Below are 26,743 nucleotides of genomic sequence, written 5' to 3' on the forward strand. Positions count from 1 at the left end.
GGCCAGACCACATTTTGGGATGAGACAAGAGAAGATGGTGACGAGAGCCATCGAGACCCACCATTTTTGTTCCCCGCTGTCTCCCTCCCCAAAGGTCTGACTCCTGTCCACTGCACAAGCCTCCACAGCATGTCACCCTATTATACCCAAACATTAAAGGCGGGAGCAAGACCACCAATTTATATTACTTCCCACTGCCTCATGGGACACACAATGTTCTTTCGTCCTTGTGTACCCACACTGCCCTGGCATCTTGGTACTTCCATGACAGTCGGGTTGCATTCTTCCACAGGATGCTACCCCAATATGACACCACCGCACCTTACAGCAATAAGAACAGTGTTTTTACAGTAGAACAATAAACCTACGGCAAGTGAAAAAAATGGAGTATGCGGATGTTCCTGCTCCCTGACGTAACTATACAACCAGGGCAGAGCACTTCTATTTATCACTTTAGCAGCCGTCCTGGCAGCAAATCCCAGAGCTGCCCGCCAATTCCCTCCAGATCCTCACCGTAAAAGTCAGCTGTGGCTTAATTAATGATCTTCTCAGCTCTCAGAAGTGCTTGCAGATAAATCGCTTCCATGCCACGAATATTGCAATAAGTGCAACGCCGCTTATCAACACTAAAATGACAAACGAGCGGGCAGCCACTGATTCAAAGGTTGTCCGCTCATAAACTCCGACAATCTGTTGGATGCAACAAACAGCCAAGTTTCCTTCCCAAGAACGAAGAAAACGTTCACCAGCCTCTAGCTGACTGAAGATCTTTATGTGCACCCATTCATTGTAACACCATGTATTGGCTCGCACACTTGAGGAAGACCCCTGAGTGGGTCAATACAGGATTTTACAATGTACGAGTACAAATAAAGATCTCTAGTCAAGTGGTGAACTTTTTGTCTCCTTTGAGAACTTCATATGAAGTCTGTAATAAGCTCTATCTCATTGTGGCTATCTTACCTTTATCTAGCACCCATACATTTCGCTGTCTCACACAATTCTTTGGAACGTATTACCATTATTACTTTAGACGCCGGCGTCAATACTATCTCCATTATGCTATACAGTATATAAATATATTTCAGATAATCGGCTTGCCAACCTCCCTAGAGATCTACAGAACAATGACCCTTTCCCGCTATTACTTGACAGGTAATATTGATTGATTTTGCGCGGCATTAAATGCTTGCAAACATAGGTTGAAAACTGCAATTATTTTTGTTTCTGGTACATCTGCAATTTTGAAGTCACTGTTCTGGCAAATACGCCTTTTTCGACAAAGAACACGGAATTAGCCTGTGAGATCCAAAGCAGATGGCCCACCGCTTCTTAGAAGGTCCGCGATCTCTTTATTATACCTGTGTTTTGTTCTACCTAGAAAACGGGCGGCCATATTGTAGCATTTACAATAAACATTCTTGATTACTTTTAAGCAAGACGATATGACGGCACACACGGGGCCGGAGACTCCTCGTACTTACAGATGGGTCACTCTTAAGCTAGACTCTTAGGTGCGTTCAGACAGAACGATCATTCAAAAAATTAAAACAAACGAAAGTGAACAATAATCGATCAGTTGAAGCGCGAGCCAATGGCAAACGAGAATTGTTCGTTTTCTGTTCGGCGTTCAGTTACAGTCAGAATAAAAATCATCATTGGTTTGTTCGCTTCTCCATAGGGATGTGAAACACTGAAGGAGAAGTGGACTGAACACTGCTCAATGATGATCTGTCTGTCTAAATGGCTGTACGAGTGTGACCAAGCTGCTGATGATGTCATCAGCTCGTTCGCTCGGGCAAACGATAATTGTGCATGTGTGTAAAAGGACTATTAACACAGTGTGCCTGACAAGTCGTCCGTGTAAAAGGGCCCTAAGACATGTTATTCTAAACTGTCACCAAACCTCTGTAACAACTGTCCCTTTACAGTGATGGACAACGTTCCTCTGTAACTATACCAGCCAGTAGTGTTGAGCGACCTGAAAGAGTTTGGGTCCGATTCATCGTGAATAGAGATGAGCGAGCATACTCGCTAAGGGCAATTACTCGATCGAGCATTGCCCTTAGCGAGTACCTGCCAGCTTGGAAGAAAAGGTTCAGCTGCCGGCGGCGGGTGGGAAGCATCGGGGAGGAACGGAGGGGAGATCTCTCGAATCTTTGCTCCCGAGCGGGCAGTTACTCCCAAAGGACAATGCTCGATCGAGTAATTGTCCTTAGCGAGTATGCTCGCTCATCTCTAATCGTGAACGAAAACTTGGGGCGGTTCGTTTCAGCAGAACCCACTACAATTATTTCTTCGTCTTTATCGTTTCCTTCTACTACTCCTCCTTTTTCTCCTTCTCCTAATCTTCATTCTTCACCTTCTTCTTATTCAACTTCTTTTTCCCTTTCTTCTCCCTCTCCTCCATATTATATATCAGTTTTAGGGGATTCTCCTTCCTCTTTCAATTCTCCTTCTCTTCCTCCTCTCTCTTCTCCGTGCTATACACCAGTTTTATTGATATTGGTGAAGCTTTTGTTTGAACTAATTCGGTCCAAATCAAACTTTTTGCCAAAATTCGGTGAAGCAGCCCAGCCGAACTTTTGAAAAGTTCGCTCATCACTATCAGCCAATGTCAGCAACTTTATTAAGGAGCTTTTCCTACAGGATATGCTATGAATGGGATTACATTTTGGAGTACCAGCTATCGGGTGAACAGACATTCCCAGCCCCTATTCTGCAAGCAGAGTGACTGTTGGCTACATCCATGGGTAGGTGGAATGGTCAGGTGGCCACACAAATTTGCTAGGCTGTTTCAATAACTAACATAGACTGCGATGAAAGGGGATAGACATATCTACAATTTTATCACCTCCAGGATGTGGCTAACGCATTTTGGCTTCTCTTACAGAACAAGGTAATTCTCCCAATAGATGGAGACTACCACCTATCACACATTAAACTAGGGGTGCACAATCTTTTGGGGTCTAAGGGCCATGTTGTCATACTGAACCAATCCCAAGGACTGCAATAAAAATGAAATGCATATTACCATCAGAGATATTTATGCTGTAAAAATAATATGCTACAAATGTCTAATAGATGTAGGTTCTACTTCCAGGACTGCTATCTATCAGGAGAATTGGGATCTCCAATCGGCATTCTAGAGAGGAGGAGACTATGCAGAATATGGGTCTTGTGGCAGCCTAGTATTTTACAAGGGACCCCATTCTGCTGATGTATGGGGGACCCAGAGATGGCTACATAGTCCACCATTGGTTCTTTGCCCATCCCTTCCTGGGCTTTGTGTCACTCCTCTTCTTTCTAATATGCAAACTGTAGATGAGTAGCTGCACGGACAAGCATTTATGCTTCTAGATGGGTAGGGGCTTCACAGAATGGCATCATGGACCACTTGTTGTGCCTTAAAAGTTTAATTTCAACAGAAAGCATGCTGAAATGACCACATTAAAGTTATTTGTAGCATGAAATCAATAATGCTTAGGTAGGTGATTATACAGATGATGTCAGCTTTAGAGGGCTAGGTGGTAAGCAGATGGTATGCCGCTGCCCTGAGGTGGCTATGTGTTATCTAATTGGTTATCACCTGGTGCCCTCAGAATGAAGAATACATGCGATGAGGTTTAAAGAAACTAGTCAGAGCACAAATTTATTGGTACTTTTGGGATTTTATCTGAGATGTATATTTAACCTCTTCAAGGGGTTGCTCAGTACTTTTACAGGCTTTTGCTATTGATGACTTATCCTCAGGATAAGTCATCAATAGTTGAGTGGTGGGGGTCCACCACTCAGGATCCCTGTCGATCAGCTGATTGTCAAGCTTTTGTCAGTGGAGGCAGAGTTGGAAGCAGATAGTGCTGTCAACCTTGCAGTAGCCTGGTTTTATACTGCGGGCACAGCTCCCGCTGAATCCAGTAAGGGCTATGCCTGCACTACCAAACTGGACTGCTGCAATACCTGTTTCCAACACTGCCTGCACTGACAGCGGCCTGATGGTCAGCTGATCAGCAGGGATCCCGAGCAGCAGACCCTCGCTGATCAACTATGGATGGATGACCTATCCTGACTTTAATGACAGTGGAGTGGAATTATCAGCTTAGTCTGCTCAACATTCAGTGGATGTCAGCTGTGTTATACAAATGACATCTGCCTACAACAGCTAGGAACAGAGATAATTTTGATCCTGGGCATTTAAGCACATGGATATAATGGTCAATTGCAATCATGGCACCTAAGCCAATAAATAGATAGAGGGGATGTTCCCTCTGTCACACCATCATTGACCCTCTGACATGATCCCAGAATACCAAGTTGCTGTCCATAGAATGGAATGGAAAATTAAAAAAGTAATTGCTTTTGGAATTCAAAAATTAAAAAAAACAACAGTGCAAAAAAACTGTCTGCATCCTTAAAGGAAATATGTCAAGATGCCAGCCAATTTTCCCGGAGGATTGTTTGGCCAACCTGACATGAATGGCCATCTTATAATAACAGAATGGCAGAAGGTTTGCTAGAATGGGAGGTGTTCTGGATAGAGATGAGCGAGTATACTCGCTAAGGCACATTACTCGAGCGAATAGTGCCTTAGCCGAGTATCTCCCCGCTCGTCTCTAAAGAGTCGGGGGCCGGCACGGGTGACAGGTGAGTTGCGGCGGGGAGCGGAGGGAGAGAGAGATCTCCCCTCCGTTCCTCCCCGCTCTCCCCCGCCGCTCCCCACCCCCCGAATCTTTAGAGACGAGCGGCGAGATACTCGGCTAAGGCACTACTCACTCGAGTAATGTGCCTTAGCGAGTATACTCGCTCATCTCTAGTTCTGGAGTATAGAGAGGCTTCCAAAGCGGAGGACCCTGCTCCATGATGTTCATATACCCAATAATGAACAGAGGAAGCCATCTTGACACAAGCCCTGTACGGGGTTAAAATTCATAACACAGTGCCAATTAGATGGTATCAGGTATCAGCTGACCAGCTGGCACCTGCTATATCTGTATGCCCCCAGTGACTAAACCCAGTAGCTCACTTCTGCTATGGAAATGAGCCTTCTGTGAAATACCCCGCTCCTACTGGTTATTCAAAGGGCTAAAAGCCATTACCTAGAAATCAAGTCCCCTGGGTGGAAGGTCCATTTATCATAATAGAGTAATAGCATGAAGAGATATCACTGTCAGTGGCACACAAACTTACTTCACCCTTCCAAATTAAATATTAAAGCCCATTCTTGGCTCTCAAATCAGATGAATTCTCTGGAAATGGGAAGGTTACAGTCATTATTGTGCTATTTGACACGGAAAAGCAAGTCAGCAATGTGTGCCTGACTTTTGGCGTGTCATATTGCGGTAACTAATTGTTGCAAATTACCTTTTTTCCATCTCATCTACAGTGGATAATTCTGTAACGATGAAGTTTGCTCAGCATGTGTTTGCATTGTGTGACTTGCATGATTTACTTTTTCGTGACTTACCCGGGCGGCGAGGTTTTTTATACATACATTTAGAAACCTTGACTTCTCCGTCGCTCGCAGCAGCAGAACACAGTTTGAGGTTATATTCCGGGAGCAGAGTTTAATTGTCGTAGCAAATTACAGCCATTCATGATTTAGAATATCCCACTGCATTGCTAATTGCAATAATATATTGCACGTATGCCATGTATTATATCGTGCCCTTCGTCGGATAGTCGTATATGGTGAAGGACAAGTTCATTTTCGGAAATGTTTCATTTCTTGCTGGCCATCTAAAATTCAGGAGGCAAGGGAATCATTCAATTAGATCATGCACTTGGATGCCATATTGGGCGTGAGGCGATTATTTTAGGCTTTATTGCATTGTTCTTGCTAATTGTCATCTTCCATTTGGGCATTTTCTACCATGCTGGACAACAGCATTCATAATATTATGGCAAATTAGATGCTCCACCACCCGACTAATTGATCTTAGGTATACATTCGAAAAAGGCCCCAATGCAAAGTCTTCAAAGGGTGCAATTATTACTGATGTTGATGTTGTTAAAGGGATCGTCCAACTTTGCACTTAGTATAATAGTGGTCACTATGGTTTATCCCAGGAAAAAACACTATTATACTGCTTATCACCGAGGAGGACAGATCGCGGACCTTCCTCCTATGCTGCTCTCCTGGCTTACTCCACCACAGCGGGATAATTTAATAGGCTATTTGGTGCCAACTTGGACCATAGGTGTGGAGTCCTGTCATCTTACAGGCTCCATTGAGCATTCTGCTGCCAGACGCCCACCGGGGAAAAGGCTTGAAGGCTGGGGCTCTGTGCCTACTGCAGCCACCTCTGAATGCTGCTCCTTAGGACCCTTTGCTTAGTGGGCTGCCAGGACCTACAGCCAAAGCACTTGTACAGCCAATCACTTTGAGGGGGCGTCACCCCACTGTGTATCTTGACTCCACCAGGGCTTCCTGGTGGTGTCAAGATACACTAATACCGACTGAGAATAGGTTATCAACTGTGTAAAAGTGTAAAACCCTTTTAAATGTGCAGTTTGCAAAGTGATGATGTACTCTTTTTTTCCTGTGCTGATGCTTCAACCCCTTAACGACCAAGGATGTACATGTCCGTTGATAGCTGGCCGCAATGTCCACACCGGCATCAAAAAAATATATATAAAAATCCGACCTACTAAAATATTACGTTATTTATCCCACATGGTGAACGCCTTTTTAAAAAAAAAAATTACACAATGACAGTTTTTTGGTCATCCCCATCTCCCACTAAAGAAAGTTAAATAAAAAGCAATCGAAAAGTCAGTGGTACCCCAAAATAGTACCAATAGAAACTACAGCTCACTCTACAAGAAACAAGCCCTCACACAAACTACTTTTCCGGGAAACTTGCTTTTTTCTATGGTCTGGTATTGCAATGAGAGCCCAATTTTAGTGGGTACTGCCATGCACATGCCCAGCAAAGGCCATGGACAAGAGTGGCGCTGTTTCTGGAAAACATTAAAATTCTCTTTTCTAATGTTATACGACCTTTTATACACGATCCTACCAAAAGTAATTGGACTCCTGAGCAAGAATCTACAGTAGTATTTATGTACATATGTTAATACTTAGTTAGGCCTCCTTTGGTCCTAATGACATCGGATGCCCTCCGTGCCATACTTTCTACCAACGTCTGATACACTTCAGCTAGTATTTCCCTCGATTCATCCCGCAAACGTTTGGCAAGTTCTCTCAAAGAAAATTGATTATATTTCCTGACCCGACGTTCTAGTTCATCCAAAAGATGTTCAGTAGGGTTCAGTGTAGGCCAGTCCAATCGTGAAACATCCATGTCCTCACACCAATGTAAAACAGCAAATCTGTGACAAGGCGCGTTGTCTTGTTGGAAGTATGGCCGACCATTTCCTGAGTATTGCCACATTGTCAGCCGCACATCATTGTCTAGAATGTCAGGGCACACCTCCGTGTTCATGGTTCTTGTCACTACAACCAACACACTGAGCCCATGCCACGTAACACATCCCCAGACCATAACAGAACCTCCACCGTACTAAACTGTTGGCACAACATACTCAGACAGAAGACATTTCCCAGGCATCATCCCCACCCAGGTTTGTCCATCCGATGTGAAGATGGAGCAGCGTGATTCATCACTCTATAGAACACTCTTCCATTGCTCAACTGTCTAATTGTAGATGACCCGATGCATCTTCTTTGAGAAGACTCACCAGGTGTTTGCAGGAGGATTGGAGGGAAATAGCAGTTAAAGTGTATCAGACGTTAGTAGAAAGTATGCCATGGAGAGTATCTGATCTCCTCAGGACCAAAGGAGCCTCACTAAGTATTAACATATGGAAATAAATACTACTTTGATTCTTGCTCAGGTGGCCAATGGCTGTTGGTAGCATATTGTATTGTTTGTTCCTATATTCTACAAAACCTTAGATGGGGACCTTCAGGAGACACCTAGAAACACCAATGAAGTTAATTCCAGGACTGCTGTTTCCTGCATCCACTAAGGACCCAACCACAATCCTTTCTTGTTTTCTGGTTTGTATTCATTGTATGAGGTTACAGTTTTACTATTGATTTCTCTGTAGTCTCCCCACCAGCACACACTGACAAGTACACAAACACAAACCTTGTCGGCAAAAGCTTTTAATCCAAATTCCACCACCTCTGGGATCACATCCTCTCTCCACCTGTCTAGACGGATAAAGAAGTGGTATGGAGCCTAATAGGAAATAATGACAGGTATTTTGTTAGCTATTATGACCTGTCAGACGATTTACAGCATCCGGGGATGGCAGACCTGCAGAACCATGTGCAACAAAATGCCATCTGTGCGCGGATGGCAGCCGGGGTGGGGGTGGGCTTGGTTAAAAACGTCATCTTCATTCGGTCACGGTGGCCATTTATGTTGATGGAATATAAAATTAATAAGTCCCCGAGGACAAAATATTATTCAAGATACCGCTTGGTGTGTGATTTCCCATTTTTCAGTGAAGTGACAAGAACAGCAGACCAATTATAGGTAATTACCTTACTTAAGAAGCATAGTGCCAGCTCGTTTCTCAAGGTGCAAAGTTGTAACTTGCTAATTTTATCATTATGGTTAAATGAGTAAGTTAAAAACGCATATAATAGCACACAATTTTTATAAATCTCACTTCGTGCCAGCTTTAAAGTACACATTAATGGGCTGAATCACTTAAAAACATCGCGCCGTTCCTCTGTAATTCTTCCTGGAATGAATAAAGTGACAACTGGGTGTTCCCACTTCTTTACTTTATTCTTCCATCTCCCTTATTTGCATATTACCCAGAGGAGCATGAATGGCCTTATAAGTCCCCTCACTCACCTTCTAGATGCTAAGGAGAAAATATAGCGTTCCTGACCCTCATCACAGTCCTCTCACTAGCCAATAGAGATGAGCGAGCGTACTCGCTAAGGCAAACTACTCGAGCAAGTAGTGCCTTATGCGAGTACCTGCCTTCAAAAGATTCGGGTGCTGGCGGGGGGAGAGCGGGGAGGAACAGGGGGGGGGGGGATCTCTCTCTCACTCTCTCCACCCTGCTCACTGCCGCAACTCACTGCTCTCCCCCGTCGGCACCCAAATCTTTTGAGGCGAGCGGGCAGGTACTAGCATAAGGCACTACTCGCTCGAGTAGTTTGCCTTAGCGAGTACGCTCGCTCATCTCTACTAGCCAAGCCAGAAACCTACTGCAAACACCACGGAATAGCTGTCTGTGTATGGGTTCTGGCTTGGCTTTCAATTCCCAGTCATTGTTACAAGGCTTGTATAAAGAGTCTAACATTGACTTGCAGGAATGCTGCCTTCCAATAGGTGGTGCTGAAGAGGTATTGTTCCATCTCCCTTATTTACAAAAACATAGACATATGTCAGACATTTTTAGCAGCTCAGACGGCACAAATCTGTACAGCAAAAAGCTTTGACAGCTATCTCCAAGCTATGTTTCCGTCTCATTAAAGTGCACAAAAACACTTATACCGTAGCTTGGAGATCTTCAGAGATGTCAGGATCCCTGAAATAAAGTATAAGCACTCCTTCACACAGGCGGAATTATTCTGCCAGGACGCAGCAGAATTTGTCACTGCAGAAACTTGCACCAAAATCCACATATCTGCATATATTGATGCAGAATTGCAGGGTGATGTAAGTCATTGTCAGCGCCGCATCAAAATCTGCATGTTAGTCGTGTAGATTTTAGCGCAGAATTTGAAAGATTGCGAATTCCGCTGCTTTCTTGCAAAGTAATTCCACCTTGTGCAAGCACCCTGAAGGTACGGTCATGCTAAGCAGAATTCTGCATCAGAAAACTCACAGCTAGAGATGAGCGAGCGTACTCGGTAAGGACAGATACTCGAGCGAGTATCGTCCTTACCGAGTACCTGCCTGCTCGCCCAGAAAGATTCGAGTGCCGGCGGGGGTGAGCGCTGTGTTGCGGGAGGGAGCGAGGGGGAGAGAGAGATCTCCCCCTCGTTCCCCCCGCTCTACCCTGCCACCCCCCGACGGCACCCGAATCTTAGCGGGCGGGCAGGCAGGTACTGGAAAAGGACAATACTCGCTCAAGTATCTGTCCTTACCGAGTACGCTCGCTCATCTCTACTCAAAGCAATAATGTAGTAAATACAGAGTGGCCAAATCCACAGCTAAATGGTACGGAATCGGTTGTGGATTCACTTGCAGAAATGCTGTGGATTTTAACCCTTGTATTTCAATAGTTGAAATCTAAGAGCATAGATAGGCACGCTGTGGATTTAGAATTGGTCACCAGCCAATATGTGCATAAATGTGTTCGTACGTATGGAGTGCAGGAGATCCAGTCACCAGGTTTGGACGGAGAGCGTAGAGACAGGATGGATGGGGAAGAGTTAGATTAGTGGATGTGATGAGCCTCTCTAAAGAGGTTTGTTTCTAGGGCATGCTTAAAATTGTGGGTGTTGTCCAGGTTAGCGCACTCTAGAGAACTGGTGCAGCTTGAGAAGAAATTTTGGAGATGGAAGTGGGACTTTTCGACTTTAATGGAACTTTAGTTTATGATCATTGGCAGAACAGAGAGTGGAGCTTGGGCGGTAGACAGAGATGAGGGAGGAGATATAGGGTTAGTATAGGGCGATGGAGCTGAAGATGTAATTGATTGAAGCTGTAGGCCCAAAATCCTGAAATGTTCTAATGAGATGTCTGTAATTCTGACAATTTTTCAAAAGTCCTCTAAACCTAATTTTTTTTTTTTTTTTAGAAGTCACAAAACATTTCTTCTTCCCCCTCCTGCCAGTCTCCATTGTCCTCACATAACGTTGCTTGACTTACTAAGGACACAACATCATTTCTTCCCACAGCGACTGGACAACGCGGTTCTGTGATGTGACGTCAGTCCTTTTTTAAGTCATGCAGTACAATGATGTCCCTATGACAACACTGAACTGCCCATTCACACAGGCTAAAGTGATGTCTTTAAAAGCACGACAGTACTACGCTTCTCGAACGACTTGTACATTCCCTGATTACGCTGCACAGGATTATAACAATTGACGTTGTTCTCCTCTGGGAATATAGACATGTTCAGAATGACTTATTAGCTGGGTAAATGGAAGCGGAGGATGATGTCCCCTTGTATATATGGGGCTCAGTGATGATTTATCTACTTCAGGCAATGATACATACACTAAGAAAGAATCCATAAATCCGTGACGCACTGATATATGCGTTTTTTTATAAACTGCATTAATGTGCAGCACTATATTACTTATTGAAAAGAACTGCTTTTAGATCCATTATTAATATTGAATGCCTAATGTAAATTCTGGGCTTTTCTCTTCTCGTGATTAATGGGAATTATTTCTTTCATGCAAAGTTAATGTATATTTTAAGAAACGCTATATTATACATGAGAAAGGCATACATTATAATACATTGGTTAAACGGTCTCTATGGATTGTAAAGCGAAGCGCTGGTGGGTTCAAAGAACCTTTTGCTTTATAGTGGGACAATAACACTAGTTTGTAGTGCAACACCCAAGAGTGGCGTCCCTGGGCACCTGGCTAATGTGAAGAGCTGGAAGCGATAAGTGCTGTCTCGTCACAGTGGCACTTACCAGGCTCTGGTCCCTGAGGGATGCCACGTAGCCAAGGCCAGAGCAGGATCGCAGGCCAGCTTCAACACTCCTTTGGCAGGGAGTGCCAATAAAGGGGGTTGTAGTATATATCACGCGTGACGCCACCATTCCCACACACCGTTATTCTATGCGGCAGAGTAATAAATACGGACTTGGGTATAGTACCTTGGGTCCTCAGGAACGGTTAGGGCATGACAGGTAATGCAGGTACAATTCACTTTCAGTAGTTACAGGCTATAGCTCAGAGGTAGGGAGGATAAACAGGATGAATGCGGCCCTACAGTCCACGTTATCTGTATGTCACCAGGTCCTGGATTGGGAGCAGAGGAGGAAGGGGGGTAGGGGTCACTCCGCAGACACTCTGGCAAAAATAATTACTCAGGAAGGCTTAGCCAATATAAACCCCGCACAGCAGATGCGTGGGTGTCTCAATCAAGTACCCCTGTGCGGTGATCCTAACGCCGATCGGCCGCACAGAAAAAGCCTGGGGTGTGAACGGGTACCTGGTACGTTGGGTTCCTTTATACATATTTTTGGGGGTTGCTCTCACTCTGGGGGGTTCTAGTAACTCACACTCCCATGCGACTCACATGCGGTAAGGGCGTCTTTCCTTCACCTCCATATTAAACACAAGGAAACCAAAGGTATCTCCCTGTACCCCTGCGGATTCTCCAACGAAGGGGGAAGAGACCCTCAGCTCCTACTAGGGAGCCTCTCCTTCTTCTCCATTTTTGACACAAGGAAGCTGAAGGTGCTTCACTGCATTACTGTGGGGCCTCCAACAGCATGGGTAGATGGATGATCATCAACCACCACTCCCGCTCTCAGACACTCACTTTTATAACCTCACTTGTACCACATGACACAGTAGGATAGATACATTCAGCAGCAGAGCTGACAGGCAATGATTTTATTACAGTTAACCCTTCAGATGCTGCAGCTGTGCAACATACATACAGAAAATGACATGACAGCTTTGCACAGTGCATCCACATATGGAGGGAACCAGGGTGGTGTTCTGGCCACTACAGTTTGACAGCTAGGCGACAACCAATATGGCCAACATTACATGTCTCACAAAGATTGCCACCAAAATTTCCTTACTTTACTTGAGATGGAAGCAGCATTGTATAACAGCTTATAGATTCCATAGAGCTAAAGAATGTTTATGGCCAGAGCAAGACCCAATATAAAAAGAAACTCCACCTCGGAACACTCAACACGGTTACTTGTTTACATGGTTGCCTAATGAGGTGTGAAGGCGCCAACAGCTGCCACTGGTAATAACAGGGGATTGGAGGTGAAAACAGCAGCCGGACCTCTTGGCAGTCCCCAGCTTTTGGAAACAAAATGTTCTTTAATTACACCCCCTTCAATTATTTATCATGACGGCAAATACAAGTGCAAAAATATATATAAATTATATGACAACAACATTTTCTGTGCTTTCAGATATCTTACTGTGCATGGCCTTAATTGGTAAATGCTCCATCCAGTATGTGGTTATATTGTATTGGTTGGATTTGATTATGGACAAATCTTCCCGTCTAAGAACAACCTAGGGACATTGGTGCTTCGGTGTATTGGTTGGAGTTGATTGGGTTGTGGGCAGATCTTCTTGGGTTTATTGGCTTTAGAGAAGGGTTAGATCCAGCAGTATTCATTGTCATACCTTTAATCTCTCAATTGCAACCATGGGCACCATATTATGTGGTATTTGATGGCAATGCCAAGTTCATATTTGGAGTGCTCCTCAAGCTTCAGTATAGGCTAGTTTGTGGAGTCTTTGGTTGATAAGGGAAGAGTTAGTGGATGAGCAATATAATTGCACAATTGACTTTGGATCTAAGGTTTAATGGCACCAGCATACCTTGTAGATGATGTTCTCAACAATTTTCCTAGAGTTTTTAATGTTTTTTTGCAGGTACATCATATATAGCATAGCATGTGTGGCTTACAGAAGGCTTCTTGCATCTAGATGTTCCATTTTAGTGTCTTGATATAGTACATTTCCAAGAATGTTAAAGAAACTTGGAGCTCTTTTTTTCCAAGTTGCAAACAGGGCTCCTTGGAGGACACTCCATAAGTTTGTCCGGTAGTTTAGAAACAACCTTCTTGCGCTCATTTGGGGATTTACGAGATCTTCAAAGTGTCTTAGACCTTTTTTGTAACAGTTCAGGAAGTGATGAGTTGATCTTTGTTCGCCTCTATCTATTGATGTTATACCTTGAAAGTGAAAATATTCGATGGACTTTCAATATTGTCCAACGCTTGCAACAATCAAAAGTAAATCATATATTTTATTTTTTCCACTTTTTTTTACCCTAGTTATTGATTCTGGACATTTGTATGTTGAATGTTTGCAGATATATTTTATATGTCTAGTGGCCGCAGTAAAGAATTGATTGTGCGCATTGATTACTTTTTCTCAGACGACTACATCATCATCATCTGCCAACTTCTTGGAAAATATTTCAATAGACCGCTCCTATTTTGATCGGTTGAAATTATTTTCACTCCTGAAGTCGCATTTGTCAACTCTTTCTTGGGATTTTTGACATTTAGAATCAATTGTCACTTAGCAGACAGTCAACACCCTCTTCTTCTTGCCACCACAACTAAGAATGGGGATGGCAGTGCTTGACGGTTTACTGTATTATTGAGGGTGGTAACTGGTGTTGGGGAGATTTACTATATAAAAAGTAGCGAAAAAGGAGCCCGTAACAACCTAGTGGAGCATTTTCACTCTTTAGCAGAAACTGGCACCACCAGTCATAGCAAAGTTGTGGAAAAACCTTGTTTTTGGCATTTTTTTTAGCTGTACCACTATTTGAGCATATAAACAAACCAAACTATTTTTTGTATTTTTAATTGTTGATGCACTCTTTTTGCAATTCACTGAGGTTTGAACAACTTGCATTTAGGGTGTGCACTAGAGATGAGCGAGCACGCTCGGATAAAACAGGTACTCGAGCGAGCATCGCTCTTCTCGAGTAACTGCTAACTGGTCTGAGCAGGCTCGGGGAGGGGGGGGGGTTTAGCGGGGGGGGGGGGGGGAAGAGAGAGAGATCTCTCTCACTCTCCCCCCGGCTACACCCCTGAGCCTGCTCGGACCAGTAATTCATCCCGCGATCGCCGGCAGCCCATTGCTTTCAGTGGAACCTGCTGTATTGCTGGCTCCATTGAATTCAATGGGCAAACATCATTCTTCTCTGCCACAGCTGTTACAGCTATGGCAGAGGAGAACGATCTTTACGCTGACAGTGGGGGGGGGGGCACTCTTGCCGCTATTGTGGCTTAATAGTGGGACCTGTGAACTTGAGATGCAGCCCAACATGTAGCCCCTCGCCTGCCCTATCTGTTTCTGTGTCGTTCCCATCACTTTGTTGAATTGCCCAGATTTTCACAAACGAAAACCTTAACGAGCATCGGCGATATACAAAAATGCTCGGGTCGCCCATTGACTTCAATGGGGTTCGTTACTCGAAACGAACCCTCGAGCATTGCGAAAATTTTGTCCCGAGTAACGAGCACCCGAGCATTTTGGTGCTCGCTCATCTCTATTGTTTATCCATTCTTTTTTTTTTTTTTGAACTCATCTGGTTGCACCCTTCTTAATGGTGGTTGAGCAGTGCCCATCATAATAATTACCTCTATTTCAGCTTGATTAGGGCTGTACACGAATCCCTAACTACATGCAACACTTATTATTTGCCTTTTTTAAAATAATTCTTCAAGTTTATGTCTTGTGCCGCCCTTGGATTGGGCTTAGAGCAGTTCTCATAGCCACCGATCTTAGACAATCTCGTTAAGAGTCTGATTTCACTGGTACTTGTTAAAATTGTCAATGAAATTCCATTTTTGTAAATGTTTTTCACGATAACGCTTTTCAATTTCAGACAATAGTTGGTTGTCCTGGTATTCGTAGTATGTTGCATGAATCAAAATAGTTACATTCAATTTGCCGCATATAATACAGTAAGCATCTCATGTGACATCCCACACACATTCCTGTAGGGGTCTCCACTGAATGATCCTCCTTCATGATGCATTTCTGTCATTCTAACTTCAAGTCTGTGCTGAACAAAGTTTTTCTTTTCTTCCATCAAACAATGACAGAAGTCAGGGCCGAATCTAGAATTAAACTGACAACCTATTAATAGGAATATCTGTCCTATGGTATAACAAAATGATGATTGTTGAGGATGGTTGTCCTGCCAGCATCATTTTAGTTAATATGTAAAAAGTTGAGTTAGTTTGTAAATGCATTATGTTACTTATATTACAGCGGCCATACGTTACAGACATATTATTACATATAACTAGATAGACGCAATGTTTGCTATGTGAACATAAAATGGGTTCATTCACATTATTGATGTCTCCCTGCATGGCTCCGTGTTGCAATGCTATGCAGGGAAAAAATTGCAGCATATTTCTTTTTGCGATATTGCCTATTGATTTCAATGGGGCTGGCGACAGCAGCACAGCAGCGCTGCTAGACTCAACCTTGACTTTGCCTGATAGATCACTCAATGTATCAAACTCAAGTTTTATGGTTTTACGGCGGTGGTGAGGATGTCACGAATCTAATTACACCAAAATCATCCACCAAAGGTCACACAAAGGAGTCAAAGTGTGGCGCAAAGGAAAAGTCTGTAGGCTTTTTTATATTAGATATTGCATTTTGTTGCCACGTGTTGCCGTACTTTGTTCTGCGTATGCCACATAATAGGCTAATATACAAAATGAGGCAGCTCGGACTGGGCGAAAACGTGTGTAAGTGGGTTACAAATTGGCTCAATGATAGAAAGCAGAGGGTGGTAATAAATGGTTCATACTCCGATTGGACCACAGTCGCTAGCGGGGTGCCACAGGGTTCAGTATTAGGCCCCATTCTGTTCAACATATTTATTAATGACCTGGTAGAGGGACTGCACAGCAAAATATCAATATTTGCAGATGATACAAAATTATACAAGACAATTAATACAACGGAGGACAATGTACGGCTACAAACGGACCAAGATAAGCTGGGGGCTTGGGCAGAAAAATGGCAAATGAAGTTCAATGTTGGTAAATGTAAGGCTATGCACATGGGCAGCAGAAACGGATGTCACCAATATATACTAAATGGGGTACAGCTAGGGAAAAGTGATATGGAAAAGGATCTGGGGGTACTAGTGGATTGTAGACTAAACTGGAGTAACCAATGCCAGTCAGCTGCTGCAAAGGCAAATAAAGTCTTGGGGTGCATTAAAAGAGGTATAGGGGCGAAGGAGGAGAACATTATCCTCCCATTATATAAGGCACTTGTCAGGCCTCACATGGAATACTGCGTACAATTCTGGTCACCGGTGCTCAGGAAAGATGTTACAGTGCTGAAGGGGGTTCAAAGAAGGGCAACTAAACTAATACATGGGATGACGGGACTGGAATACCCAGAGAGGCATCAAAATTGGGACTATTTACTCTAGAGAAAAGACGGCTAAGAGGCGATCAAATAACTATGTATAAATACATGAGGGGACAATACAAGGATATCTCCCATAATCTGTTTATACCCAGGACTGCAATGGTAACTAGAGGGCATACGCTACGTCTAGAAGAAAGCAGGTTTCATCGCCAACATAGAAGGGGATTCTTTACGGTAAGAGCAGTTAGACTGTGGAACTCTCTGCCGGAGGAAGTGGTGATGGCAAAATCCATAGAGGAGTTTAAAAGGGGACTTGATGTCTTTCTGGAGAGGAAGGACATTATAGGATATAAATCTTAGGTTAATTGTTAATCCGGGTTTACAGGCAGGTAGGAACTATTAGGGGTTGATCCGGGGAACAGTCCGATTGCCATTAGGGAGTCGGGAAGGAATTTTTTCCCCAAAAGGGCTAATTGGCTTCTGCCCTTGGGGTTTTTTGCCTTCCTCTGGATCAACACAGGAGGATAGACAGGCTGGACTAGATGGACATTGTCTTCATTCAGCCTTACATACTATGTTACTATGTATTGTTTGGCTGGAGCAGTTCAGAGGAAAAAGTCTGGGTACTTGTGGGTTATCTGTCACCACTTTTTAAATTAATTTCACAAAGGGTTCACCAAGACATGAAAAAAACACTATTTATTTCTTAAACTGTTTTTATTTCTCCAAAACATAAATATTCATATATATTATATTCAATTTTATTCAGCTGGTATAAGTGCAGCTATAGCCTACAAGATAACGTAGAATGGGTCAACTCCAAAAGGTGGTGACAGATAACTCACAAGTACCAATATTCTGCTTTTACCCTCCTATTGTATAGCATTTTACACCAGGGACCCTGTTCTGTGGTAATGGGATGTACAGTGGCTCTCAGGGGCCAAGTTAGACCATGTCCTAATCAATATTGCTTTGCGGAGAAATAGGCCATGGCACGATGATAGATGAAGAACCTGATGGTGGCGAGTCACGGCCAGCATGAGAATGCAAGGGTGTGGATGCACCATGTGAACGTGGACATGCTTGACAAAGATCTCAACTGTGATCGAAACGTTGCATGGGTGTGATGGAGGAATAAACGATTGTTTTACTTGCATCTCCTTGTGCTACTGTGGATTTCTCTCTTGCTACTGTCTATGAGTCTTGGATCCTGACTCCTCCTGTGGCTTGCACATTTCTGCTGGGTGCCACCTTATTGGTTAACGAAGAAGTGCTGCTTGCAAATATTCTTCATATATGTCCACGTGGACTTGTGACTAAGCAGTATATTTAGGTAGTTTTCAACCAAAACTGATAATACTTTTGATTTCAAGAGAGTATGCAGGAGTGTGTGATACAGTAAAATTCAGGAGAGTTAGCTTGGGCCAGAGCCATCGATGGGCATATTCACCTTCTTTGAGCATCTGCTCTTCAATAATGGAGAAAAGGACCAAATAGAGACTGAGACCAAGAGTGGTTCTTCGACTGTTGCAAGACCTAATTCATTCTGACTGGAGCTGTGGACAACAAGCCTCAGGCAGTGAAGATAGAAGGAAGCCACCAAATAACTAGGTGTAGCTGAAGAGAAGGGACTCACACCTTGAGGACTGCTGCACTCTACAGACGGTGTAACAAGTATCGGTGTAACAAGTATCGTGCCTTTCCTGATGTGCTATCTTTTCCTGGGAGGAATCCAAGGTATGTTGAGCAAACATAAACATAAGGAGAACATGCAAGGTACATGCAGATGTTGACTTATTCAGTTTGGCCTCACTCATAGTCTTGGCACGGTAGGTCTACCCACACAGCTAACCACTAGGCCACCATGCCAAGACTATGAGTGAGGCCAAACTCAATAAGTCAACATCTGCATGTACCTTGCATGTTCTCCTTATGTTTATGTTTGCTCAACATACCTTGGATTCCTCCCAGGAAAAGATAGCACACCAGGAAAGGCACGATACTTGTTACACCGTCTGTACAGTGCAGCAGTCCTCAAGGTGTGAGTCCCTTCTCTTCAGCTGCACCTAGTTATTTGGTGGCTTTTTTGCGTGCATTTTACCATTAAATGATTCTTTCTTATTTCATCATTTTTATGTATTTTCTATGTCCCTTAGATGCAGAGAGTCCAGTTTACATTCTACTTTCCATAGCAATAAGATATTCCAGCATGTACATGCAAATCACGTTATTGTCTAACAGGGAGCAATCATTTAAATTTAGATTTAATGTTTTGGTTGGTAACCAGGAGCGGCATAATGCATGTCAACCTTCCAGGTAGACATGAGGAATTAATTTACAAGCATTAACTCACATTTGCATGAACAGTGGTGGTAAAGCCAAAAAAAAAAAAAGCGTTTTCCTCACATCGCTAGTCACAAAAATAAAGGTACTTGATAAAAATAGTCAACCTTTTAAGCAAACCGCCATAGTCAAGACATCAATAGCAACTCTATAATCACTGTACCCACTCACCACTCGGCATGGCACTTAATGTACTTGGAACTGGCTTTTTCGGTGTTTATTCGACTATGACAAAAGCGTTAAGTGTAAACAGATTGATCTTGGGTACATAAAAAAAACATACTAAGCATATAATATATTGCGATTGTATAGAATATAGCTGTCAGCCTAGTTTGTTCTCATACCCTGTTATTACTTTGTTGAATGAAGTGTATTAAGGTGAATGACCAAGATTCGTATACGGTGGATTTTGACACTTTCCTCTTCTGTTAAACAAATTGGAAGTAATTTGCAAAATGGAGCTGCACATCTCATAACGATCTCTAGTCATGCGTGGGGCACATCCGTAATGCGCAAGTTTTTTTTCTAAGTATTCCTAAAGTTCAATGAAGAGTCCAACTTCTGTGTGACACCACCATACGGCTCAAGGTTTCTCAAACTTTAAAGGGAATCAGTCATCAGCTTTCAGCTCCATAAGCTACATGATAGAGCTTAAAAGTAGGGATACAGGGAGTCCGGGAAGCTGTATTTCCGTTCCCCTTAATATTGGCGCCGCCAGCAACTTGACTCTTCCCAGGGGCATCATCTATTCAACACTATGGAAGTTGTACACACAGCAAGACTCAAGCTGCTGGCCCTTCCCAACTTTTCAGCTCACCAGGTTGGAATGGAGTGCCAATGAGTATGAAATACAACTTCCCCCATGCCCCGTATCCCCACCTTTAAGCTTTATAATGTAGCTAGTATGAAAAGTTAAGTCTGAAACTCGGCTTATTAGGATCCCTGTTCCCTCAACTTTGAGCCCCACAATTTAGTTTACGGAGCTCAAAGGTGATGACAGGATCCCTTTAACTTGGGGTTCGTAACCAGCCAAATCTTAGTGATGTTTGCACTTCACTGAAGATCAACATCTTTGCAAAAAAAATAATATAGATCTGTACCATAAATCTTTTTTAACTGAACTAATGTTTTTGACGGGAGAATGTTTTTGTTTTTTTAAATTTTACTGAATTTTGAATTTAGTGTAATATAAGTTAATATTTTTTGTTTCTCTAAGGGAGTAGAAGCTGTGTTTGATTGCTTGCATAATGCTTTGTAGCCTTCCAATGCATTATTGCCTGTAGTGCAGATCAGAAGACCATGCCTCTGGCAAGCCTGGGGCCTTCATCTGGTCCCCAGCTAAAGTGGAAACCCATCGGTCCTTGCATGATCGTCTCATGCAGCATCGATGGGCAGAGGGAAACCTCTTTGTCTGCCACATTTTTTATATGCTGCAGGGGTTGAAAGCCAGGATCGGAGGTACCTCCAATCCTGGCTGTTGCGTCAGGATGTTGACAGTATATTACAGCTGGCATTGACAGCTGCTTTGCGCATGCCATCCACTGGACGCACAATTATATGCTATTGGTATAGTCATTTCTGGGAAGGGGTTAAAGAGGATGTACTCTATGAGATTACATAAATGGGGTCTACTTTTTTCCAAAAACAGTGCCACTCCAGTCAATGGGCCGTGTTCAGTATTGCAGCTCTAACCTGTTCGTGCAAATGAATGACTGAGCGGTAATACTACACATAGCCCATAGAGAAGACCGACGCTCTATGTGAGTGCCATGTGACCTTTTCCAACCAATTAACTCGGGGGGATACGCTTTGTGGTGACAACTTTCTTTCTCTCTTGATGAGCACAGTAGAGGGTTGTTCAGTAAGGTTTGTGGTATAGGGGATCTAACAACTCCCAAATATTAAGAGATCTTCCTTGGTTACAAATCCTAATTAAGAACAAGATAATCTATCATTTAAAATGTTGCAAATGTGTGAATTTATAACTAAACTGAAAAATATGGTTTTACTCACTATATACTTTGCTTGTTGGAATGTTTACACTGGGAGCTATAACCCCCGACCATTCCATTAACATGCATTAAGCTCAGCCAAGAGTGCTTGTTGCGTTCTGTGGAGGATTAGGGTGGAAAGGCTCCCTGGCAGTGCCCTGTGGCCGACCTACCTGCCCATCAAGCGATGATGCACAGTGGTGTCTGGTAGCTTCCTATAAAATTTATATTAGCGTCAGAGCTCAATAAAAACAGCAAGATCCACTAATATCAGTCTATGACTAATGTTAGTCTTCTACTGTATATGATATATTGTATTAAAGGCATCTATAGTTTGTGCTCTTGGATGGCCGGCGTTTACGTCCATTATACGCAAGGCTGCTGAAACATCCATAATGTTCTTTAGAGCAGACTTGTCAGGATGTCAGCAAATATAGTTATCCCCAAGATCAGTGGTCGGAGAACATATATAAATACATGATATATTTGGAAGCTGAATCACCAGAAATGTCTTGTTTATTGGCCGAATGGTGGTAATGGTCACCCATCAAAATTTTATGGTGGCCTCCCAACTCTCCTGCAATGGCAAATGAGATAAGAATCAGGCAGTTGGGTTTCAACTTGCCCAATCACTTTGTTCTCGGGAAGATTAGCCACCACTATAGCAGTCAGGTCAGAGGAGATAGATGTCAGCCAAGAGCTTTATAATGTGTATGGCCATTCTTGGACATGTACATGGGGGGAGGCCCAGATCTGGTTTGTCCTACCCATTTTTCTACTGGTTGGTTAGAAGCTGTGCAGAACTCCACTCCAGAGGAACTGCATTGTTAGAAAACAAGGGGGTATTGGCCCAAAGCTCATCGAAAGGACGTGAAGGGGAAACAAGAGCCTTGGCCCTTCTGTCCTGAGTGCAAACCCTGCACAATAATAGGGAATGCATTTTGATCACCTATACTGTATAAGCTAATGCTTACAAGCCCAGCCCTAGGATTATTTGAGCCTTTAAGTGATCGAATCATAGTGCGCCTCCTAATTAAGGCCTCTCTGTGGCTCCCAACAAATTATTTGTGCTCTGTGACACCTGCCACAATGCAAGTGTACCCCCTTTGTGACAACCCCCCCCCCCAAGAAAGTAACCATAGCCCCATCTACAAAATAATTGTGGCCCCTCTGTGACTCCCCCTACAAACTGTGCCCCCCTCCCATGTACTTCTTGCACTTTTATTGGTCCAAACAGTTCCATACTCCGAAACTCCATTTAAAGTCATGCACACACAACTCTTCCCCAGCTCTTCAGCGCTGTTCCTCCCCATCTCTGCCTCTCATAGCAAAGTGCTGAGGAAAGGCGGAGGAGTTGGATTGGGTATGCATGTAGCACTTCTATGTTGTCTCAACATGACAAATGAAGTTCTCCATGGTTGGACCTCCTTCCAACTATGGACCTCAGCTTTTGTCTGACCTTGCCTGGTGCTGAATGCTTACATCTATTTGCTCTGCCCAATAGATCCCCTGAAAATACGTCTTTGGGAAGCACTATTCCACATGGAACGGGATGTCACAGAGGGGCCACACACAACTCTTCCTCCGCTCTTTAGCGCTGTTCCTCCCCATCTCTGCCTCTCATAGCAAAGTGCTGAGGAAAGGTGGAGGAGTTGGGTATTCATGTAGCACTTCTATGTTGTCTCAACATGACAAATGAAGTTTTCCATGGTTGGACCTCCTTCCAACTATGGACCTCAGCTTTTGTCTGACCTTGCCTGGTGCTGAATGCTTACATCTATTTGCTCCGTCCTATGGATCCCCTGAATATACGTCTTTGGGAAGCCCTATTCCACATGGAACGGGATGTCACATTCATCACGTATCCTTCTCCGTAAGGGGGAAAAAGGAAATAATACAATATGCAGTAATGATGATTATTCAGAGTCACTAAATAGGATGGATGATCCACATCTACGCGGACAAATTGAGATTCCAGCTTATAAATGGGTAATGACATTTTTGGCTCCGTGTGGGTAGGCAGCTCACTGGAGGGTGGACGAGCGAGTTGTAAGGATCACTGGAGATGTAAATGATACATCGGTGCCAGCTTCCCAGCAGACTGACTGATTGGTCTTTCGAGTTTGTCATATATTCCTCTTGCTGTCAACCACATCTGTGAAAGACCCTTGTGTGAAGAGCGAAGTCAGGAGCGCTTGAGGATAATCCGAAAATGAAATACAATTAAGTCTTTAAGCTTCATGTCATTGGGAAAGAATCGGAGAATATTCTATTTTATGTAAAATAGCATTAGATACAAGTTTACATTGCACTGGCCAGATGCAAATCTACTACATACAGTTGCAAGAAGAAGTAAGTGAACCCTTTGGAGTTACCTGGATTTCTGCTTTAGATACTAGTAAAATACGGACTGGTTGCTATCATCCACGCAGAACGATTGTCAGCTGAATGACACGATAATTCATTCGTCGTTCAGTTTGAGCATGCATAAAAACTGAACGGCGATTGGCCAATGTGAACAGACTGTCATGAATCTATGAACGACTTCCTGTTCACTGTGAATGGAGGCGGGCGGCCGGAGCGATAACCAGCCGCTCCACCTCCATTCGCTTTACGAAAGCGAATACCGCTGGGATGACTGTCAGGCACAATCGTTCCGTGTTAAAGGCACAGATACAATCTGATAGCACACAAGCAGTTACGTTATGTCACACGGGATGGATGTGCTGCCTGATGTCTGCAGCGCAAAATCTGCATCAAAAACCGTGGATTTGGGCTGCGTGAGAACGATATTTTTAAAATGTCATTGACTTTGCTGCTACTGTGAATGCCGCTGGTTCGCCGCGAGGAGGGTCCGAATTTGCAGTGAGGCTTGAATCATTTTGATTGCAACTGTAGCTCTTGGAGAAGTCATTAACCCAGGCGTTCACTTACTTTTTCTCCCTGCACTGTGGATGCTGCTTAATGTGCTCACCAAGAGCGGTACAACTGTCTGTGTTCTTAGATTGTGTCGGGCCATGATTGTGACTTAGATAACGATCAAACATTCATTTTATGAGTAATCTCGGAAGAAGTCCAGGTAATTCCTAAGGGGTCACTTACTTTTTCTTGCAACTGTATGCTCTCTGGACATGTAAACTTTATGGCCTTGGCTATGAGCCCTATATACTGGTCGCTTTATGCTATTCCTAGCTCTGTATACTAGTCTAAGAGTCCCTGTATACTAGTCTTAACACTGTATACTGATTTACTGGTCCTTTATACTACACCTAGCCATGTATATTGGTCGGCTGGTCCCTGTATACTATTTTACTGGTCTCTAGATACTAAAACTGCTTCTGTATACTGGTCTGTATGCTAGTCTTCAGCCTCTATACTGCACTACTAGTCCCTGTATACTAGTTCTATCCCTTTATACTGCTCTACTGGCTCCTATATAGCAGTCCTATCCCTGTGTATTGGACTACTGTTCTCTGTTTACTAGTCTAAGCCCTATATATTATTCTGCTGGCTCCTATATAGTATGGTAGTAGTATAGGCCTGTACACTGGTCTACTGGCCCCTATATATATTTTTTAGCGCTGTATGCTGGTCTATTGGTCCTTGTATAGTAGTCTGTATACTGGTCTACTTTACCCTCCATACTGCACTACTGTCCCTGTATACTAGCCCTAGCCTTGTATACTGCTCTACTAGCCCCTTTATAGTAGTAGTCCTAGCCCTGTATACTGGTCTACTAGCTCCTGTATAGTAGTCCTAGCCCTGTATACTGGACTACAAGCTCCTGTATAGTAGTCCTAGCCCTGTATACTGGTCTACTAGCTCCTGTATAGTAGTCCTAGCCCTGTATAACTGGTCTACTAGCTCCTGTATAGTAGTCCTAGCCCTGTATACTGGTCTACAAGCTCCTGTATAGTAGTCCTAGCCCTGTATACTGGTCTACTGGCTCCTATACAGTAGTCCCAGCCCTGTATACCGGTCTACTGGCCCCTTTATACTAGTCTTAGCCATGTATACTGTTCTACTATCTCCTATATAGTACGTAGCCCAAACCCTGTCTACTGGCTCCCATACAGTAGTCCTAGCTCTGTATACTGGTCTACTGGTCCTTGTATACTAGTCTCAGCCTTGTATACTATTCTACTGGCTCCTATATAGTAGCTCTAGCCCTGTATACTGGTCCCTGTATACTGGTCTGTTGGTCTCTTTATACTAGTCCTAGCCATGTATACTGGTCTACTGGTGCCTTGACACTGGCCCTAGCCCTATATACTCTTCTGCTGTGCTTATATACTAATCCTAGCCCTGTATACTGTCTACTGGACCCGGTATACTAACCCTAGCCCTGTGATCTAGTTTACTGGAAAAGTCTTAACCCATACCCTGCATACTAGTTTAAGTCCTTTATTCTGGCCAAAGCAAAGAGTCTAATTGGGTACCCCTGGCGCCTAGCCCCCACAACATGTAAAATGTCAGTCCCCACTACCTATGGGCTAAATACTACCATAACAATACTGCGGATAGAGTGGTAACGTTGTGGTCCCAGTTGAGGGGCAGAAGTGCGTTGGCATTATACATTGTGTCACTGAGCATTGGAGGGGCAGAAGTGCGTTGGCATTACACATTGTGTCACTGAGCATTGGAGGGGCAGAAGTGCGTTGGCATTACACATTGTGTCACTGAGCATTGGAGGGGCAGAAGTGCGTTGGCATTACACATTGTGTCACTGAGCATTGGAGGGGCAGAAGTGCGTTGGCATTACACATTGTGTCACTGAGCATTGGAGGGGCAGAAGTGCGTTGGCATTACACATTGTGTCACTGAGCATTATTCCACATCTGGCTCATATAAAGTCATATTTGTAATCCTGCCCCACAAATTGCCCCACACATGCCCTGCATGTGCCCAGCCTTGAGCTTCCACTGCTAATCAGGGTAAATATAATAGGACTTCCAGAAAGTAGAAAAAGATTCTTCTTCACGGGTATTTATTTTTGTTCCAAGCCCATAAAAATGATTGGAGTAAAGCGCGTGCCGCACAGACGGCGCCTCATCTGCTTGCCGAGCCTCTCGGTAACAATACCTTTCTGTGAATACCAACTGCGCCTTGATGTTCCCTACAATCTCATCTTATCACACTTATAAATAATTCTGTATTTCATGCTTATGGCTTTGCTGTATACAAAGTCCCTGAGTCCTTATAAAAAGCTTGGATTTACCTTTCGGTCTTACTGCTCTGTGTTGCAGGATGGAATGGGTAACCTGAGAATCACAGAAAAAGGTTTACGGCTTGAGGGAGATTCTGAATTCTTGAAACCCCTGTATGCCAAAGAAATCCGCTCCAGGCCGGTAAGTATAAATCAGAGTATCTGAGCCCTAAC

General features: G+C 43.6%; 1 protein-coding gene across 7 annotated transcripts in view; it reads left to right on the forward strand.

Moving 5' to 3' along the window:
• SGCD (sarcoglycan delta) overlaps nucleotides 1-26,743 on the forward strand; it is a 603,650-nt gene that overhangs the window by 483,233 nt on the left and 93,674 nt on the right. For all 7 annotated transcript variants that reach the window (XM_066590465.1, XM_066590464.1, XM_066590469.1 and 4 more), the window contains one exon: nucleotides 26,610-26,711. In XM_066590465.1, coding sequence (XP_066446562.1) covers nucleotides 26,610-26,711 — 102 coding nt within the window. The remainder of the gene's footprint in view (nucleotides 1-26,609; nucleotides 26,712-26,743) is intronic.

The sequence above is a fragment of the Eleutherodactylus coqui genome, chromosome 2 (assembly GCF_035609145.1).
Source record: "Eleutherodactylus coqui strain aEleCoq1 chromosome 2, aEleCoq1.hap1, whole genome shotgun sequence".
Taxonomy (NCBI): Eukaryota; Metazoa; Chordata; class Amphibia; order Anura; family Eleutherodactylidae; genus Eleutherodactylus; species Eleutherodactylus coqui.